The 21,200-nt window shown below is 56.7% G+C and overlaps 1 protein-coding gene across 1 annotated transcript in view; it reads left to right on the top strand.

Annotated features, from left to right (window-relative positions):
- Positions 1-21,200, top strand: part of ANKRD27 (ankyrin repeat domain 27) — a 60,240-nt gene that overhangs the window by 24,125 nt on the left and 14,915 nt on the right. The window contains exons 4-20 of the mRNA XM_055145503.1: positions 4,623-4,779; positions 5,361-5,515; positions 6,574-6,633; positions 6,740-6,793; positions 6,900-6,965; positions 7,057-7,133; positions 8,559-8,680; positions 10,389-10,467; positions 11,128-11,260; positions 14,268-14,360; positions 15,040-15,167; positions 15,363-15,445; positions 16,110-16,225; positions 16,478-16,570; positions 18,651-18,848; positions 19,295-19,354; positions 19,435-19,557. Coding sequence (XP_055001478.1) covers positions 4,623-4,779; positions 5,361-5,515; positions 6,574-6,633; positions 6,740-6,793; positions 6,900-6,965; positions 7,057-7,133; positions 8,559-8,680; positions 10,389-10,467; positions 11,128-11,260; positions 14,268-14,360; positions 15,040-15,167; positions 15,363-15,445; positions 16,110-16,225; positions 16,478-16,570; positions 18,651-18,848; positions 19,295-19,354; positions 19,435-19,557 — 1,797 coding nt within the window. The remainder of the gene's footprint in view (positions 1-4,622; positions 4,780-5,360; positions 5,516-6,573; positions 6,634-6,739; positions 6,794-6,899; positions 6,966-7,056; positions 7,134-8,558; positions 8,681-10,388; positions 10,468-11,127; positions 11,261-14,267; positions 14,361-15,039; positions 15,168-15,362; positions 15,446-16,109; positions 16,226-16,477; positions 16,571-18,650; positions 18,849-19,294; positions 19,355-19,434; positions 19,558-21,200) is intronic.

Below are 21,200 nucleotides of genomic sequence, written 5' to 3'. Positions count from 1 at the left end.
GGCGGTGCTTGGGGGACCATATGGGATGCCGGGAATTGAACCCAGGTCGGCCTCGTGCAAGGCAAATGCCCTACCCGCTGTGCTATTGCTCCGGCCCCCAGTCAGCTGAGTTTTGTCAGAAACAAGCTCAGACCTCTAGGACCTAACAGTGAAGTGAAAACTTGAATGCTGCCTTTCCCCACCTGTTAAATTTTTCCGTGTTTGTTTGTTTATTTTTGGTTTGGGGACCACACCCAGCAGTGCTCAGGGCTTACTCCTGGCTCTGTGCTCAGGGATCACATCTGGTGGGCTCTGCGGACTACTTGGGGTGCCAGGAATCGAACCTGGATCAGCCACGTTCAAGGCCAGTGCCCTGCCTGTTACACTGTTGCCCTGGTCCCTTTTATCTCCCCCCCACTCCCTGTCCCAAATAGACGGCTCTTCCTTTTTTTTTTTTTTTTTTTACAGAAACCATAAACTCCTGTTCTAATCAATAAACAATGAGGAGACCAATAATTTCCTTGTCATGTTCTCTGAAGAAGGAGATGCATCTTTTTTTTTATTTTTATTTTTTAATTTATTCTTTTATTGAATCACCATGTGGAAAGTTACAAAGCTTTCAGGTTTAAGTCCCAATTATACAATGCTTGAACACCCATCCCTTCACCAGTGCACATATTCCACCACCAAGAATCACAGTATACCTCCCCCCACCCCCCACCTCCCCAGCCCCCCACCCCGCCTGTGTAACTGATAAATTTCACTTTACTTTCACTTTACTTTGATTACATTCAATATTTCAACAAAAAAACCCTCACTATTATTATTTGGAGTTTCTCCCCTCTAAAGTCAGACCTGCTGAAAAGGAAGCATTTGATAATTTGTTTTCCATTGCTGAGAATGAAGAGATATGAGGTCAAGTGGCTGCACTAGCAGCCACATGGTTTTGGATTTCTGTATTTTAGTATTTTAGTAACTAAGTCCAGAGAAATATTTGCCAGAAATTGCATCATTACAAGCTTGTACCTCTCAGCTACTTTATATTCCACTTATGAGTGCAATCTATGTCTGTTTCTTTCTTTCTGACTCATTTCACTCAGCATGATACTTTCCACTTATATGCAAATTTCATGACTTCATGTTTTCTGACAGCTACATAATATTCCATTGTGTAGATGTACCAGAGTTTCTTTAACCAGTCATCTGTTTTTGGGCACTCTGGTTTTTTTCAGATTGTGGCTATTGTAAACAGTGCTGCAATGAACATAGAAATGCAGATGTCATTTCTACTATAGCTTTTTGCCTCTCCAGGATATATTCCCAGGAGTGGTACTGCTGGGTCAAATGGAAGCTCAATTTCTAATTTTTTGAGAATCGTCCATATTGTTTTCCAAAAGGGCTGAACCAGTCGGCATTCCCACCAGCAGTGAAGGAGAGTCCCTTTCTCCCCACATCCACACCAACAGCGGTTGCTTTTGTTTTTTGGGATGTGGGCCAGTCTCTGTGGTGTGAGATGATATCTCATTGTTGTTTTGATCTGCATCTCCCTGATGATTAGTGATGTTGAACATTTTCTCATGTGCCTCTCAGCCATTCGGATTTCTTCTTTGGGAAAGTTTCTTTTCATTTCATCACCCCATTTTTTTATCAGGTCGGCAGTTTTCTTCTTGTGGAGTTCAACCAGTGCATTGTATATCCTTGTTATCAACCCTTTATCGGATGGGTACTGCGTAAATATCCTTTCCCATCTGTAGATTGTCTTTGTATTTTGGTCACTGTTTCTTTTGAGGTGTAGAAGCTTCTTAGTTTGAGATAGTCCCATTTATTTATCTCTGTTTTCACTTGCTTGGCCAGTGGCGTGTCAGCTTTGAAGATACCGTTGGCTTCAATGTCGCGGAGGGTTTTGCCGACCTTATCTTCAATGTACCTTAGGGATTCTGGTCTGATGTTGAGGTCTTTAATCCATTTTGATCTGACTTTTGTACATGGTGATAGGTGGAGGTCTAAGCCCATTTTTTTGTATGTAGCTGTCCAGTTTTGCCAGCACAGTTTGTTAAACATGCTTTCCTTGCACCACTTCACATTTCTTGCTCCCTTATCAGAGATTAGATGATCATGTATTTGGGGGTGTGTGTCAGAGTATTCAACCCTGTTCCATTGGTCTGCAGCTCTGCCTTTGTTCCAGTACCATGCTGTTTTAATTACTACCCCTTTGTATTAGAGTTGGAAGTTGGGGTGGTTGATTCCTCCCATTTTCTTTTTCCTAAGAATTGCTTTAGCTTTTCGTGGGGCTTATTGTTCCATATGAATTTCAGGAGCACTTGCTCCATTTCTTTGAAGAATGTCAAGGGTATCCCTATAGGGATCGCATTGAATTTGTACAATGCTTTGGGGAGAATTACCATTTTGACATTATTAATTCTTCCAATCCATGAGCAGGGGATGTCTTTCCATTTCCTCGTGTCCAGAAGAAGGAGATGATCCATCTTGGGGGTTTTTGTTTTGTTTTATTTTGGGGGTGCGCCCGGCTGTGCCTAAGGCTTACTCCAGGCTCTGCACTCAGGAATCACTCTTGGAGGTGATTGTGGCAGGGTGGGGCCGTGTGAGATGCGGGGATGGAACCCAGGTCAGAACCCAGGTCAGCCGAGTGCAAGGCAAACGCTCCACTGCCCACTCAGCTGTGCCATCACTCGGTCCAGCCGTGCTTGTTTTGGGGGTGTGTGTCTCTTTGCATGTGTTTATACAGACTTCCTGCTCTCATCACTGGAGCTGCCCAGGTCCCTCCCCCCTCCCCGCACCCCCTCAGTGTCACCCCCACTGGCCTGCCCGGGCGCTGCTGCGATGCTGACACCCCCTTCCCGCGGGGCGCTCCTTGCCTGGACCCAGCTTCATGGTGGTCCTTGCTGGTTCTTCCCAGTTTCCTTCAGGCGGGGTCAGCTCCTCAGTCTGTCTTTGTCCTTCCTGCCATTGGCATTGGGTGTTGCTTGGAGACGCCCCCTCACGTGGGTTCCTCAGATGCCCCCTCAGGACTGGGTGCACTGAGGCAGCCTCAGGAGGGGTCCGACCTGCCCCGCAGTCAGGAGCCTGTGATGCCTGGCTCTCTCCTCTCTGCACGGCGCTGAATATGTCTGTCACATTCTTTCTGTCACTAAACTTCACTACAGAATTGTCACATACTTTATGACCACCCTCAAAAAATTATTTATTTATTTATTTTTGCATGGGAGACACACCTGGCAGTGCTCAGGGCTTACTACTGGCTCTGCACTCAGGGATCACTCCTGGCAGTGCTCAGGGAGCATATTGAGATGCCAGGGATTGGACCCGGTCAGCCACATGCAAGGCAAACACCCTACCCACTGTACTATCGCTCTGGCCCCGTATGACACATGTTTTTCCCCTCACAAGCAGGTGTGTCTATTAGCCCTTTCTTTCTTTTTTGTTTTTTGCTTTTGGGGTCACACCCGGCGATGCACAGGGGTTACTCCTGGCTCTGCACTCAGGAATTACTCCTGGTGGTGCTCAGGGGACCATATGGGATGCTGGGAATCAAACCTGAGTCAGCCGTGTGCAAGGCAAACGCCCTACCCGCTGTGCTATTGCTCCAGTCCCCAAGGGTGGGCCCTTCCTGTGGTGAAACAGTCACGCTGGGGCGTGCATTTTCTCTGTTGAAGTGGGAGCTGGTAGGTCCTAAGGTGAGGGGGCGGGGAGGTGAGTTCCTTACCTAATTGGGCCGGCCCTGATCCCCAGCTGGCACATGGTCTGGGAGCCCGGTCACATGGCGTGAGGCTTAGCCCTTGGGGTAGCTCGTGGAGAGAGAGAGAGAGAGAGAGAGAGAGAGAGAGAGAGAGAGAGAGAGGGAGGGAAGGAGGGAGGAAGGGAGGGAGGGAGGGGGAGAAATGGAGGGAGGGTGGGAGGAAAAGAGAGATAGAGAGGGAGAGAGAGGGAGATAGAGGGAGGGAGGAAGAGAAAGAGAGAGGGAGGGAGGGAGGGAGGGGGAGAGAGGGAGAGGGAGGGAGAGAGAGAGGGAGAGAGAGGAGAGAGAGAGAGAGAAGAGAGAGACAGAGAGAGAGGGAGGAAGGGAAGGAGGGAGGAAGGGAGGGAGGGAGGGGGAGAAATGGAGGGAGGGTGGGAGGAAAAGAGAGATAGAGAGGGAGAGAGAGGGAGATAGAGGGAGGGAGGAAGAGAAAGAGAGAGGGAGGGAGGGAGGGTGGGGGAGAGAGGGAGGGAGGGGGAGAGAGAGAGGGAGAGAGAGGAGAGAGAGAGAGAGAGAGAGAGAGAGAGAGAGAGAGAGAGAGAGAGAGAGAGAGAGGCGTCAGAAGCCAGCTTGTGGCCTCGCTGCTCGCCACCATGACCAGACTCTCCTCCGTGTTCTCGTGAGCGTCTCCCCAGGTCTAGGAAGGGGACACTCGGCTGTGCGGCAGCATCAGCTCGTTCTGCCCCTGAGCCCTGGGGGGGGGGGGTCTGCGGGCATAGTTAAACGCCTTTCCTGCTGGATGGTTTGGTGGGGGGGCGGCTCCGGGCAGTAGGTAGTCACAGCCGCAGGATGAACCAAGGGGGCGGGGGTGGGGGGAGAAACAGACGACGGTCGCCGGGAGTGGGATGGCAGTGTTTGCAGGACCGGGGCGCCCGCTCTGTTCCAGGAGGTCTCCATCCAGGGCAACAGGGTCAAGCTCGGCGCCGGCTTTGCCAGTCCACTCTCGGTGCCCATTCTCTTTGAGGAGACCTTCTACAACGAGAAGGAGGAGAGCTTCAGCATCCTGTGCATCGCCCACCCGCTGGAGAAGAGAGAGAGTGCAGGTACTTCGGGAGCCAGCCCCCCCCTCTGTCCTCGTTTCAAAACACGCGTGTGCAGGCCCTGACCCATCGGATACCCAGGAGCCTGCCTCGATCCTGGTCCGGAGGCCACCCTGAGCCCCGGAGCCGGGCTGCGGGGACAGCGCCCTCTATCAGGGTCAGTGCTGGCCGTCCCAGCTGGGGGTGGGGTGGGGTGGGGTGTCCAGCCTGGAGTCTCCGGCTTTGTCTCTGGGCCTCGACCCTCGGGCTGGCTCTCACCGCTCCACTGCTGCCCTGTAATAGATTGCCGCGCTCTGCGGCTCTCCCAGTCTGGGGTCAGGTTGTTCCACGCACCTGAGTGCGCCCGACCGCCAACAGTCCAGGCCTGGTCCTGGGAAATTAATTCCAAGCAACAGGAGCACTCCGCTCTCTGCAGCTGGGGCTGCCCCTGCCCCTCGTTCTCCCCTCCCCACCCCCCCACCCCCAAATGCTGTCCCAGGCCCCGTGAGCACTGGACCAAGGGAACTGTGGCAGCTTCCCCCTCCCGAGGGGACAGCGGGAGCTTCCGCCAGCAGGACCCTCTCTGTGCGCCCCCCCCTCTGCAGAAGAGCCCTCGGCAGCTTCGGATCCCTTCTCCCTGAAGACCATCGAAGACGTGAGGGAGTTCTTGGGGAGACACTCGGAGCGCTTTGACCGGAGCATCGCCTCCTTCCAGCGCGCGTTCCGGGAGTGCGAGCGGAAGAGCCTGCGTCACCACATAGTCAGTAGCCTGCCCCGGGGCCCGCGCAGCCCCCGACCTGTGCCCTGGACCCCCTCCCTCCCCCCACCCCAACACACACAGACCTGGGAGGCGGCTCAGGTGTTCCTTTCTGGCTGCAGGCCAGCCCGGGGCACTTGAGAATCACGGGGGTGGGGGGGGGGGGAGGAAATACAGAGGTGAATATCCTCGTCATCTGTGCTGACCCCGAGGGGGCTTCCCCCGTGCTCTGGGGTGGGGTCCCGAGGCTGATCCCCGTGGTACTCCGGCAGCACAGGCTGAGAGTTCTCAGACCAGTGCGGTGGTACCGCCTGGGTCAGCAGGACCAGGACTCTCTGCATGCTTGCGGGGGCCTGTGTGATGCCGGGGAGTGAGCCGGGGCCTCTCACGTACAAGGCATGCATCCCCCCCCCCCCGCCCGCAGAGTTCTCTCTCTCTCTCTCTCTCTCTCTCTCTGGCCCCCTAAGGGCGATTCTCCCCTCCCCCCATTGTTCATCAGATATTAAATTAAAAGAAATTAAAATTAATTAAATTAAAAGGAAAAAAGTGGGGGGCTGGAGCGGTAGCACAGTGGGTAGGGCGTTTGCCTTGCATGCAGCTGACCTGGGTTCGATTCCCAGCATCCCATATGGTCCCCTGAGCACCACCAGGGGTAATTCCTGAGTGCAGAGCCAGGAGTGACTCCTGTGCATCGCCAGGTGTGACCCCAAAAGCAAAAAAAAAAGAAAAAAAAAGTGGGGCTGGAGCCATAGTACAGTGTTTGCCTTGCACGCAGCTGACCCGGGTTCGATGTCATCCCAGCATCCCATATCGTCCCCCTGAGCACCACCAGGAGTAATTCCTGAGTGCAAAGCCAGGAGTAACCCTGGTGCATCACCGGGTGTGACCAAAAAAAAAAAAAAAAACAAAAAATAAATAAATTTTTTAAAAAGTCGGAGAAAAAAAAAATTCACGTAATTGAACCCCCGCGCTTGCTCACGGGCTGTAGCTTGCGAAGCCTCCTCAGCGGCGGCTCTGGGGCGAGTTGCAGGTGCGAGCGTGTGTCTGTGCTCTGTCCCCAGGACTCAGTGAATGCCCTCTACACCAAATGTCTGCAGCAGCTGCTCCGGGACTCCCACCTGGTGAGCAGTGGCACCTCCTCCCGGGAGAGACCCCCGGGTGCCCCTGGCCCTCCCACCACCCCCCGCCGCCCCCCAGGCTCCTAACCACGCTTCTCTGGTCCTGCAGAAGGTGCTCGCCAAGCAGGAGGCCCACATGGCCCTGATGAAGCAGGCCGTGGAGGTAAGGCCTTGCCGGCGGGGAGGGTGTCGCCTTCGGGGCTCGCCCGGGGTCCCTTGGACCCCTGTTCTGAGCCCGGTGCCTCCCCCTTCCCCCCGTGGTTCCCCAGATGTATGTCCATCACGACATCTACGATCTCATCTTCAAATACGTGGGGACCATGGAGGCCAGCGAGGTAGGTTCGGAGCCGGCCGCAGCCCAGGCGGAAGCCGAGTCCCCTGTTTCCTCACGAAACTCGAAGCTCCGTTCAAATCTGTCGCCCTTAGGATGCTGCCTTCAACAAGATCACGAGAAGCCTCCAGGACCTGCAGCAGCGGGAGATCGGCGTGAAGCCCGAGTTCAGGTGCGGGTGGGGACTGGCGGAGCTGGGTGTGTGTGGGGGGGGCCGTCTCGCTGCTCTGACTTGGTTCCTGCCTGGGAGCAGCGCCCCAGGGAGAGGGAGGAAGTTGGCAGGAGCCTTAGGGAGCCCCAAACGGGTGCTGCCGGCATGCCTGAGGGGTGGAGGGCACTCCAGCCGGGCACCTCACTGCCCACTGCCCGTCTTGGCACCTCCCGGTGGGGGGGTCTCTTCCTCCCCTCCCCCACTTCATTTAAACTTGGTTTCGAAAGTTGTTTGTGTTGCCTTTGTTACGGGGGCGTTCAGTGTTTCAACACCAAACCCACCGTCACTGTCACCTTCCCTCCACCACTGTCTCCCAGATACCCCTCCCCCACACCCCGCCCTTTCCCCCCAGTCACAGCCCCCCAAAGTAATTTAATTTTTACTGCTTGTTACCACCAGGAGGCTAATGGAATTATCCAAAAAATTCTTCAGTAAAAGAAAATCCGTGGAAATCGTTTTAGCTCACCACGGGGACGTTAAGTCCTCATTTGAGAGTCTCCCGAACTGCTGTCGTTAGTTGAACCTTAGGCTGTCTTCTTTCTAAAACAGTTTGAAGTTTCGTTGATACATGGCTAGAGTGTACTTGTGTGTACTGTGTGTGTGTGTGTGTGTGTGTGTGTGTGTGTGTGTGTGTGTGTGTGTGTGTGTGTGTGTGTGTGTGTGTGTGGCCCTGGGTTCCATTCCTGGCACCAAAAAGACAAGAAAAATTAAAAGGGGCCCAAGAGTGTGTGTGTGTGTGTGTGTGGCTCTGGGTTCCATCCCTGGCACCAAAAAGACAAGAAAAATGAAAAGGGGCCCAAGAGAGACAGTACAGCAGGTAGGAGGCGCTTGCCTTGCATAGTGCCGACCCGAGTTCGATCCCTGGCAGTCCCCTGAGCTTCACCAGGAGTAACTCCTGAGTGCAGAGCTGGGAGTAACCCCGGAGCATCACCGGGTGTGGCCCAGAAACCAACAGCAAAGCAAGGAGGAATAAAAACCTCAGCTGGCCATCTGGAGTGTTTTGTGTCTGTTCCCCCCGCCCCCCCCCCCCGCCCCCGGTGCATCACGGGCTGAGCACTGATGGAGCCGAGGCTCTCAGGCGTGAGAAGCGTGTTCTAGCTCGGAGCCGCACGCCTGGCCCTGAGCTGGTCCCCCCGAGACTTTCCTGCCCGTCTCGGAGCTGTTCTGCCGTGGGGAAGGGCCGAGCACTTTTTCCTTTCAGCGTTCTGGTGCGCCTCTGTCACCTGGTGACTGACGGGGCCCGTGAGAGCCTCGGACGGGCTAGGGCTTTAGTTCCCCATGCGGAGCGGCCTCTCGTGAGGAAGGCCCATCCGAGATGTGCTCTTAGCCGAAGGCAGGAGCGTCCTCACGCTGCGCTCCCCGTCCCTTCTCACTCCCGCTTTGCAGTTTCAACATACCCCGGGCGAAGAGGGAACTGGCCCAGCTGAACAAATGCACGTCCCCGCAGCAGAAGCTGGTGTGTTTGCGGAAGGTGGTGCAGCTGATCACACAGTCTCCGAGCCAGAGAGGTAGGTGCGTGGGGACCAGGGTGTCCCGGGGTGGGCTGCCAGCAGCCCAGCTCTGCAGCGCCAGCAGATGCCCCAAGTCTCCTGAGGACGGGGTGCAGTCCTGGCGGCCTGGGGTCGGGTAGGGCCCCGGGATGACGATGAATGAAGAAACTGACCAGACGGCTGCTGGGTACTTGGGGATCAAGTGTTCATTCATCCGGACTCCTGGATTTCATACGTGTCTGGCAATTTTTTTTCAGTTGTTATTTTTTTATTGCATCACCGTGAAATACAGTTACAAAGCTTTCGTGTTTGAGTTTCAGTCATACAGTGATCAGACACCCATCCCTCCACCAGTGCACATTCTCTACCACCAATGTCCCCAGTATAACCCCTCCCTTCCAACCCTCCCCCTGTCTCCGTGGCAGACAGTTTCCTCCATACTCTCTACTTTTGGGCATTATGGTTTGCAATACAGAAAACTGAAAGGTTATCACATTTGGTCCTTTATCTACTTTCAGCACACATCTCCCATCCCAACTTTGACTTAGTGACCCCTCTCTAACCATCATTGACTTAGTGATCCCTTCTCTATTCCAGCTGCCTTCTCCCCCATGAGGCAGGCTTCCAACCATGGACCAATATTCCTGGCCCTGTTTCTACTGTCCTTGGGCGTCAGTCTCATGTTAAGTTACTTTATGTTCCACACATGAGTGCAGTCGTCCTTCTATGTCTGTGCCTCTCTTTCTGACTCATTTCACTTAGCATGATGTTCTCCATGTCCATCCACTTATAAGAAAATTTCATGACTTCATCTCTCCTAACAGCTGCATAGTATTCCATTGTGTAGATGTACCAAAGCTTCTTTAACCAGGTTGTCTGACATTTTTCACTGTCAAAAGTAAACCAGGATAGGGGGCCGGAGCGATAGCACAGCGGGTAGGGCGTTTGCCTTGCACGCGGCCGACCCGGGTTCGATCCCCGGCATCCCATATGGTCCCCCAAGCACCGCCAGGAGTAATTCCTGAGTGCAAAGCCAGGAGTAACCCCTGAGCATTGCTGGGTGTGACCCAAAAAAAAGCAAATTAAAAAAAAAAGTAAACCAGGATAAACCAGAAAGGGGTGTCAGCTGCAGATCTCTGTGTGCAGATGGGGATGGTCTCCTCAGTGGACGAGTGCGATCTGCAGGGTGGGGGGTGCAGGTGTACTCCCTGAAGCATCAGAGAGGGTAGGGTAGGCCCGTGGGTGTGCAGGCTCTGAAGGTGTGGAGGGCACAGCAGCTGGAGCCTCTGGTTGACATGACCCAGTGTACTGGGGTTAAGGTGGGGGTCATCCTGGTCAGCTTTTCTGTACCGTGAAGGGCTGACCGAAATAGAAATTCACAGAGACGAGCAAAGCCAGGCTGTGTGCCCGTGTCACACGCTGCCAAGGACACAGTGGTGTAGGGCGGGGAGCAGCTCTGGTGGTGGCCCTGCGCAAGCCTTACTCCGCACACCAGCCCCCGCCCCCCGGGACCCCTGATCTGGTCAGGGAGGCGGCGAGGGCCCTTGGGGTTCTGCTCAGGGACACCCCTGAAGGGGCTCCCTGGGACCTCCCATGTTCTTTTGCCCCAGTGTGTGGCCTTGCTGCACCCTGGTTCTGTGGATGGGGTGGTGGTGCTCGGGAGTGGGTGTGCCTGTGGGTCCGTCAGGTCTCAGGGGGGCTTTAAACGTGCGTCTGTCCCTTGCAGTTAGCCTGGAGACCATGTGTGCCGACGACCTGCTCTCCGTCCTGTTGTACCTGCTTGTGAAAACAGAGATCCCGAATTGGTAATGCTTGCTGTTACGTGGCCTCTTTAGACATGGACGCCAGGGTACGGCTCTGGCGTCTGTGCTGGCTCTAGAAATCGAATACCCGGGCGTTTCTGGGGTGCAAGGGATTGCGCCAGGCCCCCTTGCCCCCCCCCCCGCCACCAGCAAGGACTGTGCTCTGTCCCTGAGCCGCATCCCTGCTCCTGTGGCCATGCTTAGGGGTCAGACGCAGCACCTGCCTGCCCCCCCTCTGGCCCCCACAGGGTAACTGGGTGCGCTCACAGCTGAGAGACTGGGACCCCGAGCGTTGATCTCCGTGGGTCGCACACTCTGGGAGCGGCAGCGAAACCCTGGTGGGGGGGAAACTGCAGCTGTTGTGGGAACTGTAGTTTTTATCTGTCTTTCCCACCCATCCTCTCTCCCCCACTTCCCCCCGACCCTTCGGTTCACTGTGTGATAACAGCTTCCTACAGCCTGGCCTATTCCCGGAGGGTAGCCAGGAGTTTTCCTTGCTGGTCAGGGTTCACACGCTCGAGATAGAGACCCAGGTCTGTTAGGCATTGGCTTCCCGGAGCCAACCGACCTCCCATACCCGAGAACACTATTGCTTCTGCAGAGGTGTTCATTGTACAGCAGTAAAACATTTCTTCATCTTCTTTTTTTTTCTTTTTTTGTTAGGATGGCAAATTTGAGTTATATCAAAAACTTTAGATTTAGCAGCTCCGCCAAAGACGAGTTGGGATACTGCCTGACCTCGGTGGAGGCTGCCATTGAATATATCCGCCAAGGAAGCCTCTCCGTCAGACCTCCGGTGAGCGCTCCTTCCTGCCTGCCTTTGGCTTTGGGTGTCGTGTCCTTTCGAGGGGTTTCGAGGTGGGCATGCATCCGGGTTTGGCGGGGGCGGGGGGGGTGGTTGGGGTCCTGAAACAGTTGCCCGAGGGAGGGGCCTCGGCTGCTCAGGGCTGTGGGCATTTACTGAGCAGGTGATCACGGGGACTCATACTATTCATGCCTCACGAACACATGTCCTCGTCAGAGTCACGGGCTGCAGGGATAGCTCAAAGCGGTGAATTTGGAGATCTTGATCAGTGAAAGGCGAGAAAAGAGGTTAACATATGCAGTTTGGGGACCTGTGTCCCTTTCTCGGACCTTAGGGGCATTAGAAACAGCACCAGCCAGTGGGTCCCACTTTCTCACCAGACCGCAGCTTCTTAGAAGTGTTTTCCCCTGAATACCATTAGAGATGACCGTGAGTATGTCCATGAGTAATGACTTTGGCCTGGAAACAGCTGTGACTGGGATGGCTCTGGTCTTATCTGTATGGACCAGTCAGTTGGGGAGAACCTGGAGAGAATCTGGCTCCAGCTTGGCAACGGCCTGGCAGGTTCTGGTCCCTCCTTCTCCCTGGAGAGTTGGTCCCCCTCCTTGTCACCACCCATCTGATGCTACCACGCCCCACCAGACTGCAGGAAGGAACCCCAGGCACCCAATAGCCATGCTTCTGTTGGCCTTCAGCCCGGGCACTTGGCTCGGAACATCTGAAGAAGACCGGGGCTTCAAGCTCTAGGACATTTTTTATTTATTTATTTATTTTGCTTTTTGGGTCACACCTGGCTCTGCATAGGGGTTACTCCTGGTTCTGCACTCAGGAATTATCCCTGGCAGTGCTCAGGGGACCATATGGGATGCTGGGAATCGAACCCGGGTCGGCCGCGTGCAAGGCAAACGCCCTACCCGCTGTGCTATTGCTCCAGTCCCTCAAGCTCTAGGACATTAAAAAAAATTCTCTTATTTTTAAAAATATTTTATTTTATTTTTATAAAGTTGTTCACAATAGTTCATTACAGATTATCAAACACCAATCCCACCACCATGCACCTTTCCACCACCAGAAGAGGAAAGTGTGTGAAGATTGTTGGGTTTCATCCTGGAGCCATTGAAGCCCTTGTATAAGAGATTACAAACATATATGTTAAACCCAAACAGATGTGTGCCACTTTTGGTACCTCAGTGGGCTAGAGTATAAGAGGTCATGTGGCTGTGTTTGTGGCTCCGTGCTCTCTTACAGAAGCTTTATTTCAGGGTCTCTGGATCTTGGCCACTGATGAGATTATATGGCGCCAGGGGCAGTTTGTGGGTGTGACTGCCAAGCTAGTAGAAAACTGGGGAGCTGGGAGAGGAGGCCAAGTCCTGTTCCAAGCTTCGAGCTCTAGTCAACAAGGAGCGGCCGGGGACAAAAGTGCTCTCATTTGCCGAGTTAACCCTCTTTCAGGGTGCCAGTGTCGCACCCCCTGCTGGGTGGTTGACCCAGGCCCTGTGTTCACCGGGTGAGGATGGGGGTGGGTGGGGTGGGGGTGCACAGCGGACCAGCATTTCGAGGGGCTGCTCCAGACCACTGCTGGCTGTGAGAAACCCCCTTTACGTCCCACCAAGACTCCTTCCAAGAGAGGAAGCTTCTTTCTAGGCCGCTGAGTGGCAGGTGAGGAGTGTTGACGGCCTTAGACATACAGTGAAGACAAGATTTTATTCATTGTCATGGATCCCCGTGCTGACCTGGGCTTGACCCCTGGCACCCCATAAGGTCCCCTGTGCCCTGCCAGGAGTGATCCCTGATCTCAGCCAGGAATAAGCCCTGAACGTTGCCAGATGTAGCCTCCAAACCAAAACTTACCAACCAACCACCAAACAAACAAATTAAAAAAAAAAACACCCCCAAAACAAAAGAGCAAGACCCCTCTCTCTTCTGCTGTCTGATGGCGGGAAACGTAGATCAGTTTGCCAGAGAGCTTTTCCTGCATGTGGGTAGAGAAGAGGAGGCAGCCCCTCTGCCGCTTCAGCACAGAAGCCCGCAGGGAGGCGGCCGCCCCGAGTGCGCAGATTCCCAGCTGGAGGTTGGTGGCATGTGCCTGCCACATTCCACACACACAGACACACACACAGACACACACACACTCACTCACACACTGACACACACACTGACAGACACACACTCACACTGACACACACAGACACACACACACATACACTGACACACACACTCACACACTGACACATACACTGACAGACACATACATACTCACACTCACACTGACATACTCACACACAGACACACAAAACACACTGACACACACACATATACACTCTCTCTCACACACACACTCACACATACACTGACACACACACTGACACACACACTGACAGACACACACTCACACTGACACACAGACACACACAAAACACAGTGACACACACATACATACACTTTCTCTCTCTCTCTCTCTCTTTCTCTCTCTCTCTCTCTCTCTCTCACACACACACACACACACACACTGACACACACAAACACACATCTGCAGCCCCCACACAAATGCATGCACCTTGGCCAGATGCAGGGCTTTGTCCCTTCCACTTTTCCCACTGGGAACGCCCCAGGCCGGGCTGCTGCGGAGCTGGAACCACTGACCCTGGTGGGAAAGTATTCCCTGCTGCGGGGCTCTGCCTCAGCTCTGTGGGGAGAGAGAGGACCCCGGTGTTCTGGGCACCGGCCCTGGCTGCCTCGAGTCTATGTTTTTTCGTTTTTTTGATTTTTTTTTTTTTTTGCTTTTGGGGGCCACACTTGGCGATGCTCAGGGGTTACCCCTGGCTCTGCACGCAGGAATTACTTCTGGCAGTGCTCGAGGATCATATGGAATGCTGGGGATCGAACCCGGGTTGGCCGCGTGCAAAGCAAGCGCCCTACGTGCTGTGCTATCGCTCCAGCCCTCCCTGCTGTCTTGAAGGGGTAACACACAGAGACAGATTGCGGCTTCTTCCCGCAGGAGTCAGAGGGGTTTGGGGACAGGGTGTCCCTCAAGCAGAGAATGAGCCTGCTCTCTCAGATGGCGGCCACCCCCATCGACTGTCTGTTCAAGGTAGGTCGCCCGGAGGCTCGGCACACACTGTCTGGCGCCTCCTTTTCCTCTCCTGTTCCCTGCAGCCTCCTCGTGCGTCTGTGTGGGTCCTTGTTTGCCGGGTGCCTCCCCTCCCTGTGGGTGCCCGGAGACCCTGGGGGGGGGTCTGTATAGCCACCGTCTTCCCATGTCAGCCACACAGCGGGCTCCAAGCCACCCCATTTAAAGTGAGACTTTGTTCTTCAAAACCGGCTCCGAGATCTCAGCCAGACCCCCGGGGCACAGTGGCCATGGGACTCCCCTCTCACGCATGTGGCCAGTGCCCTGCGTGGGTCTGGCCTCTGCTGGCTGACTGTGGGCGAGGGTGGACAGCTCACGCCCAAGGGAGCCTGTCCTGGCTGGTGGGGTCTCCTGTGCACGGAAGCCGTTTCCCTCCCCCAGACGGTCCCCCTGTTTGGGGGGAGGTGGTTGGGGGTTGGGGGGAGCAAGGCTCTGTGTAGTGGGGCGTCTCAGTCTCTGGTCCCTAGATACCACCTCTATGCCACCACGCCTCCACTCCAAGCACTCCCGTCCAGGTGCCAGACAGCACACGCCCCCAAGCCCCCACCCCCGCCCCCCTGGCCCGCTGCACCCCCTCTCCCCGAGGCGCCCACTCACCCGGGCCTGTTTGTGGGGTCTCCTCCCTCCCCACCCGGTTCAGCACATTGCAGCGGGGGATCAGAAGGAAGTGGAGCGACTTCTGAGCCAGGAGGACCAGGACAGAGACACGGCCCAGAAAATGTGCCACCCGCTGTGCTTCTGCGACGACTGTGAGAGGCTGGTGTCCGGGTGAGGGGCCCTTCCTGGGCAGGCTGGGTGCCAGGTGTCTCCGCAGGGAGGGACGGGGGACTCCGATGGCCTCCGCGGCCCTTGGTCCCCCGGGGCAGACCCGGCGTGGATGGCGCCCCCAAGACCTGCTTCCATCCCAGGAACCACCCTGTTGCCGGCTCAAGGCCGACTCCTCCTCTCCCCGCTCTCTCCTAGGAGGCTGAACGACCCCTCCGTCGTCACTCCGTTCTCCAGGGATGACCGGGGTCATACGCCACTGCACGTGGCCGCCCTCTGTGGTATGTGAGTGATTTCGGTTGCCCCCCCACCCCCACCCCTGGGTTATGGGGGCAAAGGGTTGGACCCAGCAGAGGCCTGGCTGGTGGTGGGGGTGGGCCAGAGTCACCCCCTCCTCCAGCCTCCCCCACCCAGGAGCATTTCCAGGGGAAGTGCGGGAGCCCCCTCCCCGCTCCCGGGGCTGGTGGTCCCGTGAGGGCAGGCTTGAAGCCCTGCGGTGAGAATGGCCTCGGAACTGGGCTTGCCCCCACTCTCAAAGCCTGACGTTGGCGTCCGTTGGGAGGCACGTCAGAGCAGAACAGGCCGCGTGTACGGGCTGGCCTCCCCGCTGCGTGTCAGAGCAGCCGCGCTGTGCCCAGGGCTGGCATCTCGGCCACGCAGAGAAACGTGTCTTGTCTCCCGGTCAGAACCCATTTGGGAATCCGTTTCTTGTCAGCGTTTTGTAAACATGTAAACTGCTGTCCCGGGGCTGTCTGTGGGTCTCTAAGGCTCTTTGCTTCGGCCTCCTGCAGAGGGGGCTGGTGCTGACCACTGCCCCCCACCTCCACCCCACCCCCCCGGGCCGCTGGTCTGCAGTCAGCCTTGGCGTTAGCTCCGGGACCTCCCGTGTGGATGTCCCGCTGGGCCGGGCCTGCCCCGTCTGTGTCTCACGCTCTGTGCTTCCAGGGCAGGCGGCCCTCATCGACCTGCTGGTGTCCAGGGGTGCCGTGGTCAACGCCACCGACTACCACGGGGCCACGCCACTCCATCTCGCCTGCCAGAAGGGCCACCAGAGCGTGACGGTGAGCTGCGGGCTTGGTGGGTCACTGTCCCCTCTCTCCCCCCCCGCCTTGGCCCCTCGCCACCATGCCCCTTTCGGGTGCAGGAAGCCCAGCTCCCTGGGGCCAGGGGACAGCAGGGTGACACTCATGGGCCTCTTGAGGAATGACAGGGTGTAGCAGCTAAGAAGGACCTCGGACCTCGGGCTTGGGGGAGGGACCCTGGGGGGCTTCGTTGGCCTGGCAGGGGGCTCATGCTCTCGCCTCTCTTTGAAGCTTCTGCTGCTGCACTACAAGGCGGGGCCCGAGGTGCCCGACAACAACGGTAACACCCCCCTGCACCTGGCCTGCACCTACGGGCACGAAGACGTAAGTGGGGCTCGCTGACCCCCCACCCTGCCCACTTCTGGGGAGTGTGCGCTTCCGATGGGCTGACCGTGTGCGTTTTTGCTGACAGTTATTGAAGCTGTGGGTGCATGATATTCACCTTCTTCTTCCTTTTTTTGTTGTGTGGTGGTGGTGGGGGTCACACCTGGTGGGGCTCAGGGCTTACTCCTGGCTCTGCACTCTGGGGTCACACCTGGCGGGACACTGTGGGGCGCTGGGGATCAAACCCGGGCTGGTCCCGTGCAAGGCCCTACTCTCTGGCCCCTGCATTTCTTATTAAAATTAAAACAAAACAAAACAAAACACAAAAAACCTAGCACTTGTTACGCCTGCTTTACTGAAATGAGAGACAGAAAACTGCATTGCCTCTTCCTCTAGCCTGAAGTGAAATCATTTTCTTGCTCTTCTGCTACCGTCCGGTTCATCCCTTTGTGCGTCCTCAAGTTTTACATTTTAGCATGTTTATATTTTGCATGATTTCACATCAAGGAATTTCATAAAACTGGTGTCATCCCCAGCACCCACCCCCCCAGTGTCTCTCTTTCTCTGTCTCTTACACACACACACACACACACACACACACACACACACACACTTTTCTTTTGCTTTTTTGCTTTTTGGGTCACACCCAGCGATGCACAGGGGTTACTCCTGGCTCTGCACTCAGGAATCACCCCTGGCGGTGCTCAGGGGACCATATGGGATGCTGGGATTCGAACCCGGATTGGCCGCGTGCAAGGCAAACGCCCTACCCGCTGTGCTATTGCTCCAGCCCCCCCCCCCCCACACACACACTTTTCTGCATAGAATGCAGGGGTGAGTTTGGGCCTTTGTAGGGGTGGGTGGGGTAGTGGTTGATGGCTGATGTGCAGAGCGGTCCCTCGGCCCTCGGAATCTTCTCAGGCAGGATGTGCACATCTAGCCTGTCCTTCTGTGGCTCTGCCCTCAGGGGTCACTCGTGGCGGGGCTCGGGGGTGCCATCTGGACTGCTGGCGGCTCAGCCTGGGTCGGCGACGTGCAAGGCAGGACTCGCTGTCCTGTCTGGCTGTCCTGTCTGGCTGTCCTGTCTGGCTGTCCTGTCTCGCTGTCCTGTCTCTCTGTCCTGTCTGGCTGTCCTGTCTGGCTGTCCTGTCTCGCTGTCCTGTCTCTCTGTCCTGTCTGGCTGTCCTGTCTCTCTGTCCTGTCTCTCTGTCCTGTCTCGCTATCCTGTCTCTCCAGGGCTCTGTTCCGCCTTCTTGTCCTTATTATTAGCACTCGGGCTTCTCTCGAACAAGTGGCGCTCCCTGGTCTGGTGCACGGGGTCACCTCTGGGGGGCTCTTCCCCTGATGCTCCGTTTATCTAGAGCTTCTGGAAGTGGCCTCCCGCCCCATCAGCTGTCCCCTTAGAAATGGAGAGAGGAGCTGGCCAGCGGGTCCACCGGTGGCAAAAGTCACTGCTCATACTGTAGCCTTTCCAGCCCCAGCCCTGACACTATCGCTGGTCTCCCACTGGCCGTGGCCCCCGGAACAATGACGGGGAGCCATTTCTCGTCCCCGGCTCCCCCTCACAGGGGTACCCCGGGAAAGCCTCGCCCTAGGTGGGAGGAAGAAAAGGGTACCACCTCTAGGTGTGAAGGCCACTGACCTGCCAGTGGTCCCAGGGACCCCCCACTGCACGTGGTGGGAAGGAATAAATGGTCACTTTCAGGGGCTGGAGCGATAGTACAGTGGGTAGGGCATTTGCCTTGCACGCGGCCGACCCGGGTTTGACTCCCATCATCCCATATGGTCCCCTGAGCACCGCCAGGAGTAATTCCTGAGTGCAGAGCCAGGAGTAACCCCTGTGCATCGCCGGGTGTGACCCAAAAAGCAAAAAAAAAAAAAAAAAGGTCACTTTCAGTTGAGGACACTGCTAGAGCAAAACAACAACAACAACAACAGCAAACCTGGTGGTAACTGGACCAGCACCTCAGAGGGGAGCTCTCGGTGTGAGCAGAGCCGCCCTCAGACGGAGGCTCCGCGTGGGTGCCTTGGCCCGTGAGTTCCCAAGCACTGCCCGACCCCGACCCCCCTTCGTTGGCAGTGCGTGAAGGCTTTGGTGTACTACGACGTGGCGTCATGCAGGCTGGACATCGGCAACGAGAAGGGAGACACCCCCCTGCACATCGCGGCGCGCTGGGGCTACCACGGCATCATCGAGACGCTGCTGCAGAACGGCGCGCCCACCGACGTGCAGAACAGGCTCAAAGAAAGCCCGCTCACCTGCGCGCTGAACTCAAAGGTATCTGGTCCCGTCTCGGGGAGCAGGGTGGGGGGCGACGGGGATGCCGATCCCGGGTGCAGAGCCGGTCTTGGCTGTGCGTCCGAGTAGGAGGGCAGGGCCTGGACTTGGCCTCCCGGCTGCTTTGGCGCCTGGTTCCTCCTGGGATTTGCGCGGTGGTTTCCCCCTTTCTCGGGCTGGTTCCCGTTTTCTTTGGCCTCCGGCTGTGCGCGGCTGCTGAGCGTACCAGCTCCCCCTCTCCCTGCAGCTGGAGTCGACCCGGCTCGCGGGACCCACAGCCCAGGGCAGCCTCTGAGGCCCAGTGAGCTGTCTGTCTGTCCGGGGGGTCGGTGGGGTTGTGCGTCCTTCTAAGGACACGCACAGGGAGGGGCACGATCTGGGCCATGAGGCCTGGGCTGCCCGTCACATCACACCCCTGCTTCCCTGTCCCGCCTGCTTGGTTCCAGATTCTGGCGCTGATGGAGGCCCGGCGCCCAGCCCTGGAGAAGAGGCCGGCATCTTCCGAGGTGAGGGCAGCGGCCGGTGTGGTGTCGGGGCTCCCCGCGCCCGTGCCCGCCTCTCACCGCAGGGTCTCTGCTCGCTGCAGGTCCCTGCACAGCCCACCACGCTGCCCTCTGCGGACTCCCTCAGCCAGGGCTCCTCCACCTCCAGCTTCTCCTCCACGTCCTCCAGCTCCAGGCAGGACGAGCCCAGGAAGGACTACCGGGAGGTGAGGCCACCAGCGGGAGGGTGGCCCGGCGGCCTGGGGACTAGCGTGGGCGCACTGGACGGAGACTTGGGTGGGGTGGAGGGGAGAGGTCGGGGGCCCTGAGGGAGCCCAGTGCCCAACTGGCTCTGACCCTGCTTCATGGTTGGCTCCCTTGGCTGCTCTTACTCTGTGTGTGTGTGTGTGTGTGTGTGTGTGTGTGTGTGAGAGAGAGAGAGAGAGAGAGAGAGAGAGAGAGAGAGAGAGAGAGAGAGAGAGAGAGAGAAAGACAGAGACAGAGAAACAGAGATAGAGAGAGACAGAAACAGAAACAGAGACAGAGAGGACAGAGAGACAGAGATAGAGACAGAAACAGAACAGAGACAGAGAGGACAGAGAGACAGAGATAGAGAGGCAGAGACAGAAAGACAGAGACACTGATGGGTGCAAAGCAGAGTATATGGAAAGGTGCCTTAGGTGCCCCGAAATAAGATAACTTTGCCAGGGTCAGAGATGTGCAGCGGGTAGGACGCCTGCTTGTCTCCCGTGCGGCCAGCCCAGTGTCAATCCTCAGCACCCCATATGGTCCCCTGAGCCCTGCTAGGAGTCGGTTCCTGGGCACCAGGCCAGGAGGAAGCCCTGAGCCCTGCTGGGTGTGGCCCCAAGGCAAAACCAAAAACAGAAAATTGATTTTGCAAGTGTGTCCCCTGTCGACTCCCTCCCACCCCAGCGGCCCTGTTAAACTGCTCTGCTGAGTGTCGTGGCCGGAGGTGGATATTTTCATTCCCATGACAATGTGTGGTTGGTGCTGATGTCCAGTCTGACCCCCACCCCCGTCAGGTGCCGGGAACCCTCGCCGACACCCCGAGGCGGGCCTGCTCCAGAGGCCCCGACTGAGGGCAGAGTCATGGCCCGAGCCTGTGGGACATGTGTCCAGAGGCTGGGCTAGTGACAGGAGTGCCCAGCCTCGGGTGCCCCCCCACGCCCTCCCTTACCTCCGTCAGAGAAAAGCGGTGACAGCGGATGGAGCAATAGCACAGCGGTTAGGGCATTTGCCTGGCAGCCGACCCAGGTTCTATTCCCAGCATCCCATATGGTCCCCCGAGCACCTCCAGGAGTAATTCCTGAGTGCAGTGAGTGCATGAGTCAGGAGTGACCCCTGAGCATTGCCAGGTGTGACCCAAAATGCAAAAAAAAAAAAAAATAGAAAAGGAACAGCGGTGACAGTGGTGTCCAGGGCCAGACCTGCAGGCCCAGTGGCTTCAGGGCTCCCTCTGACAGTGAGTCCCTCTGCACTTTCACCCGTGGGTGCCTTTGGAAGGAGATGAGGGAAACACGAGGAGGAGGAGAAGGAGGAGGAGGAGGAGGTGAGGACGCCACAGGCCAGGACACAGATGAGCGCTGCTCGGATATGTGGGTTGGCACCTGTGGAGGGGAGTGACAGACGCACAGCGGCAGTAGAAGCAGAGAGCAGGAGGGTCTTCCAGTGGGCCGGGCCGGGGGACAAGTGAGGGGAGGGAACATGAGGGTACGGGGGAGGGAGAAGTGCCTGCCACCAAGGCTGGCCGGCTGCAGGGGCACTGCAGGGCGGGAGGGAAGTGGGCCCTGGAGGAGAAGGGCTTGATATGGGAACACTGTGTGCCTGACACTTAATAATGAATAACTCT

The sequence above is a fragment of the Sorex araneus genome, chromosome 8, assembly GCF_027595985.1.
Source record: "Sorex araneus isolate mSorAra2 chromosome 8, mSorAra2.pri, whole genome shotgun sequence".
Taxonomy (NCBI): Eukaryota; Metazoa; Chordata; class Mammalia; order Eulipotyphla; family Soricidae; genus Sorex; species Sorex araneus.
This window is presented reverse-complemented; position numbering and strand designations above follow the sequence as displayed.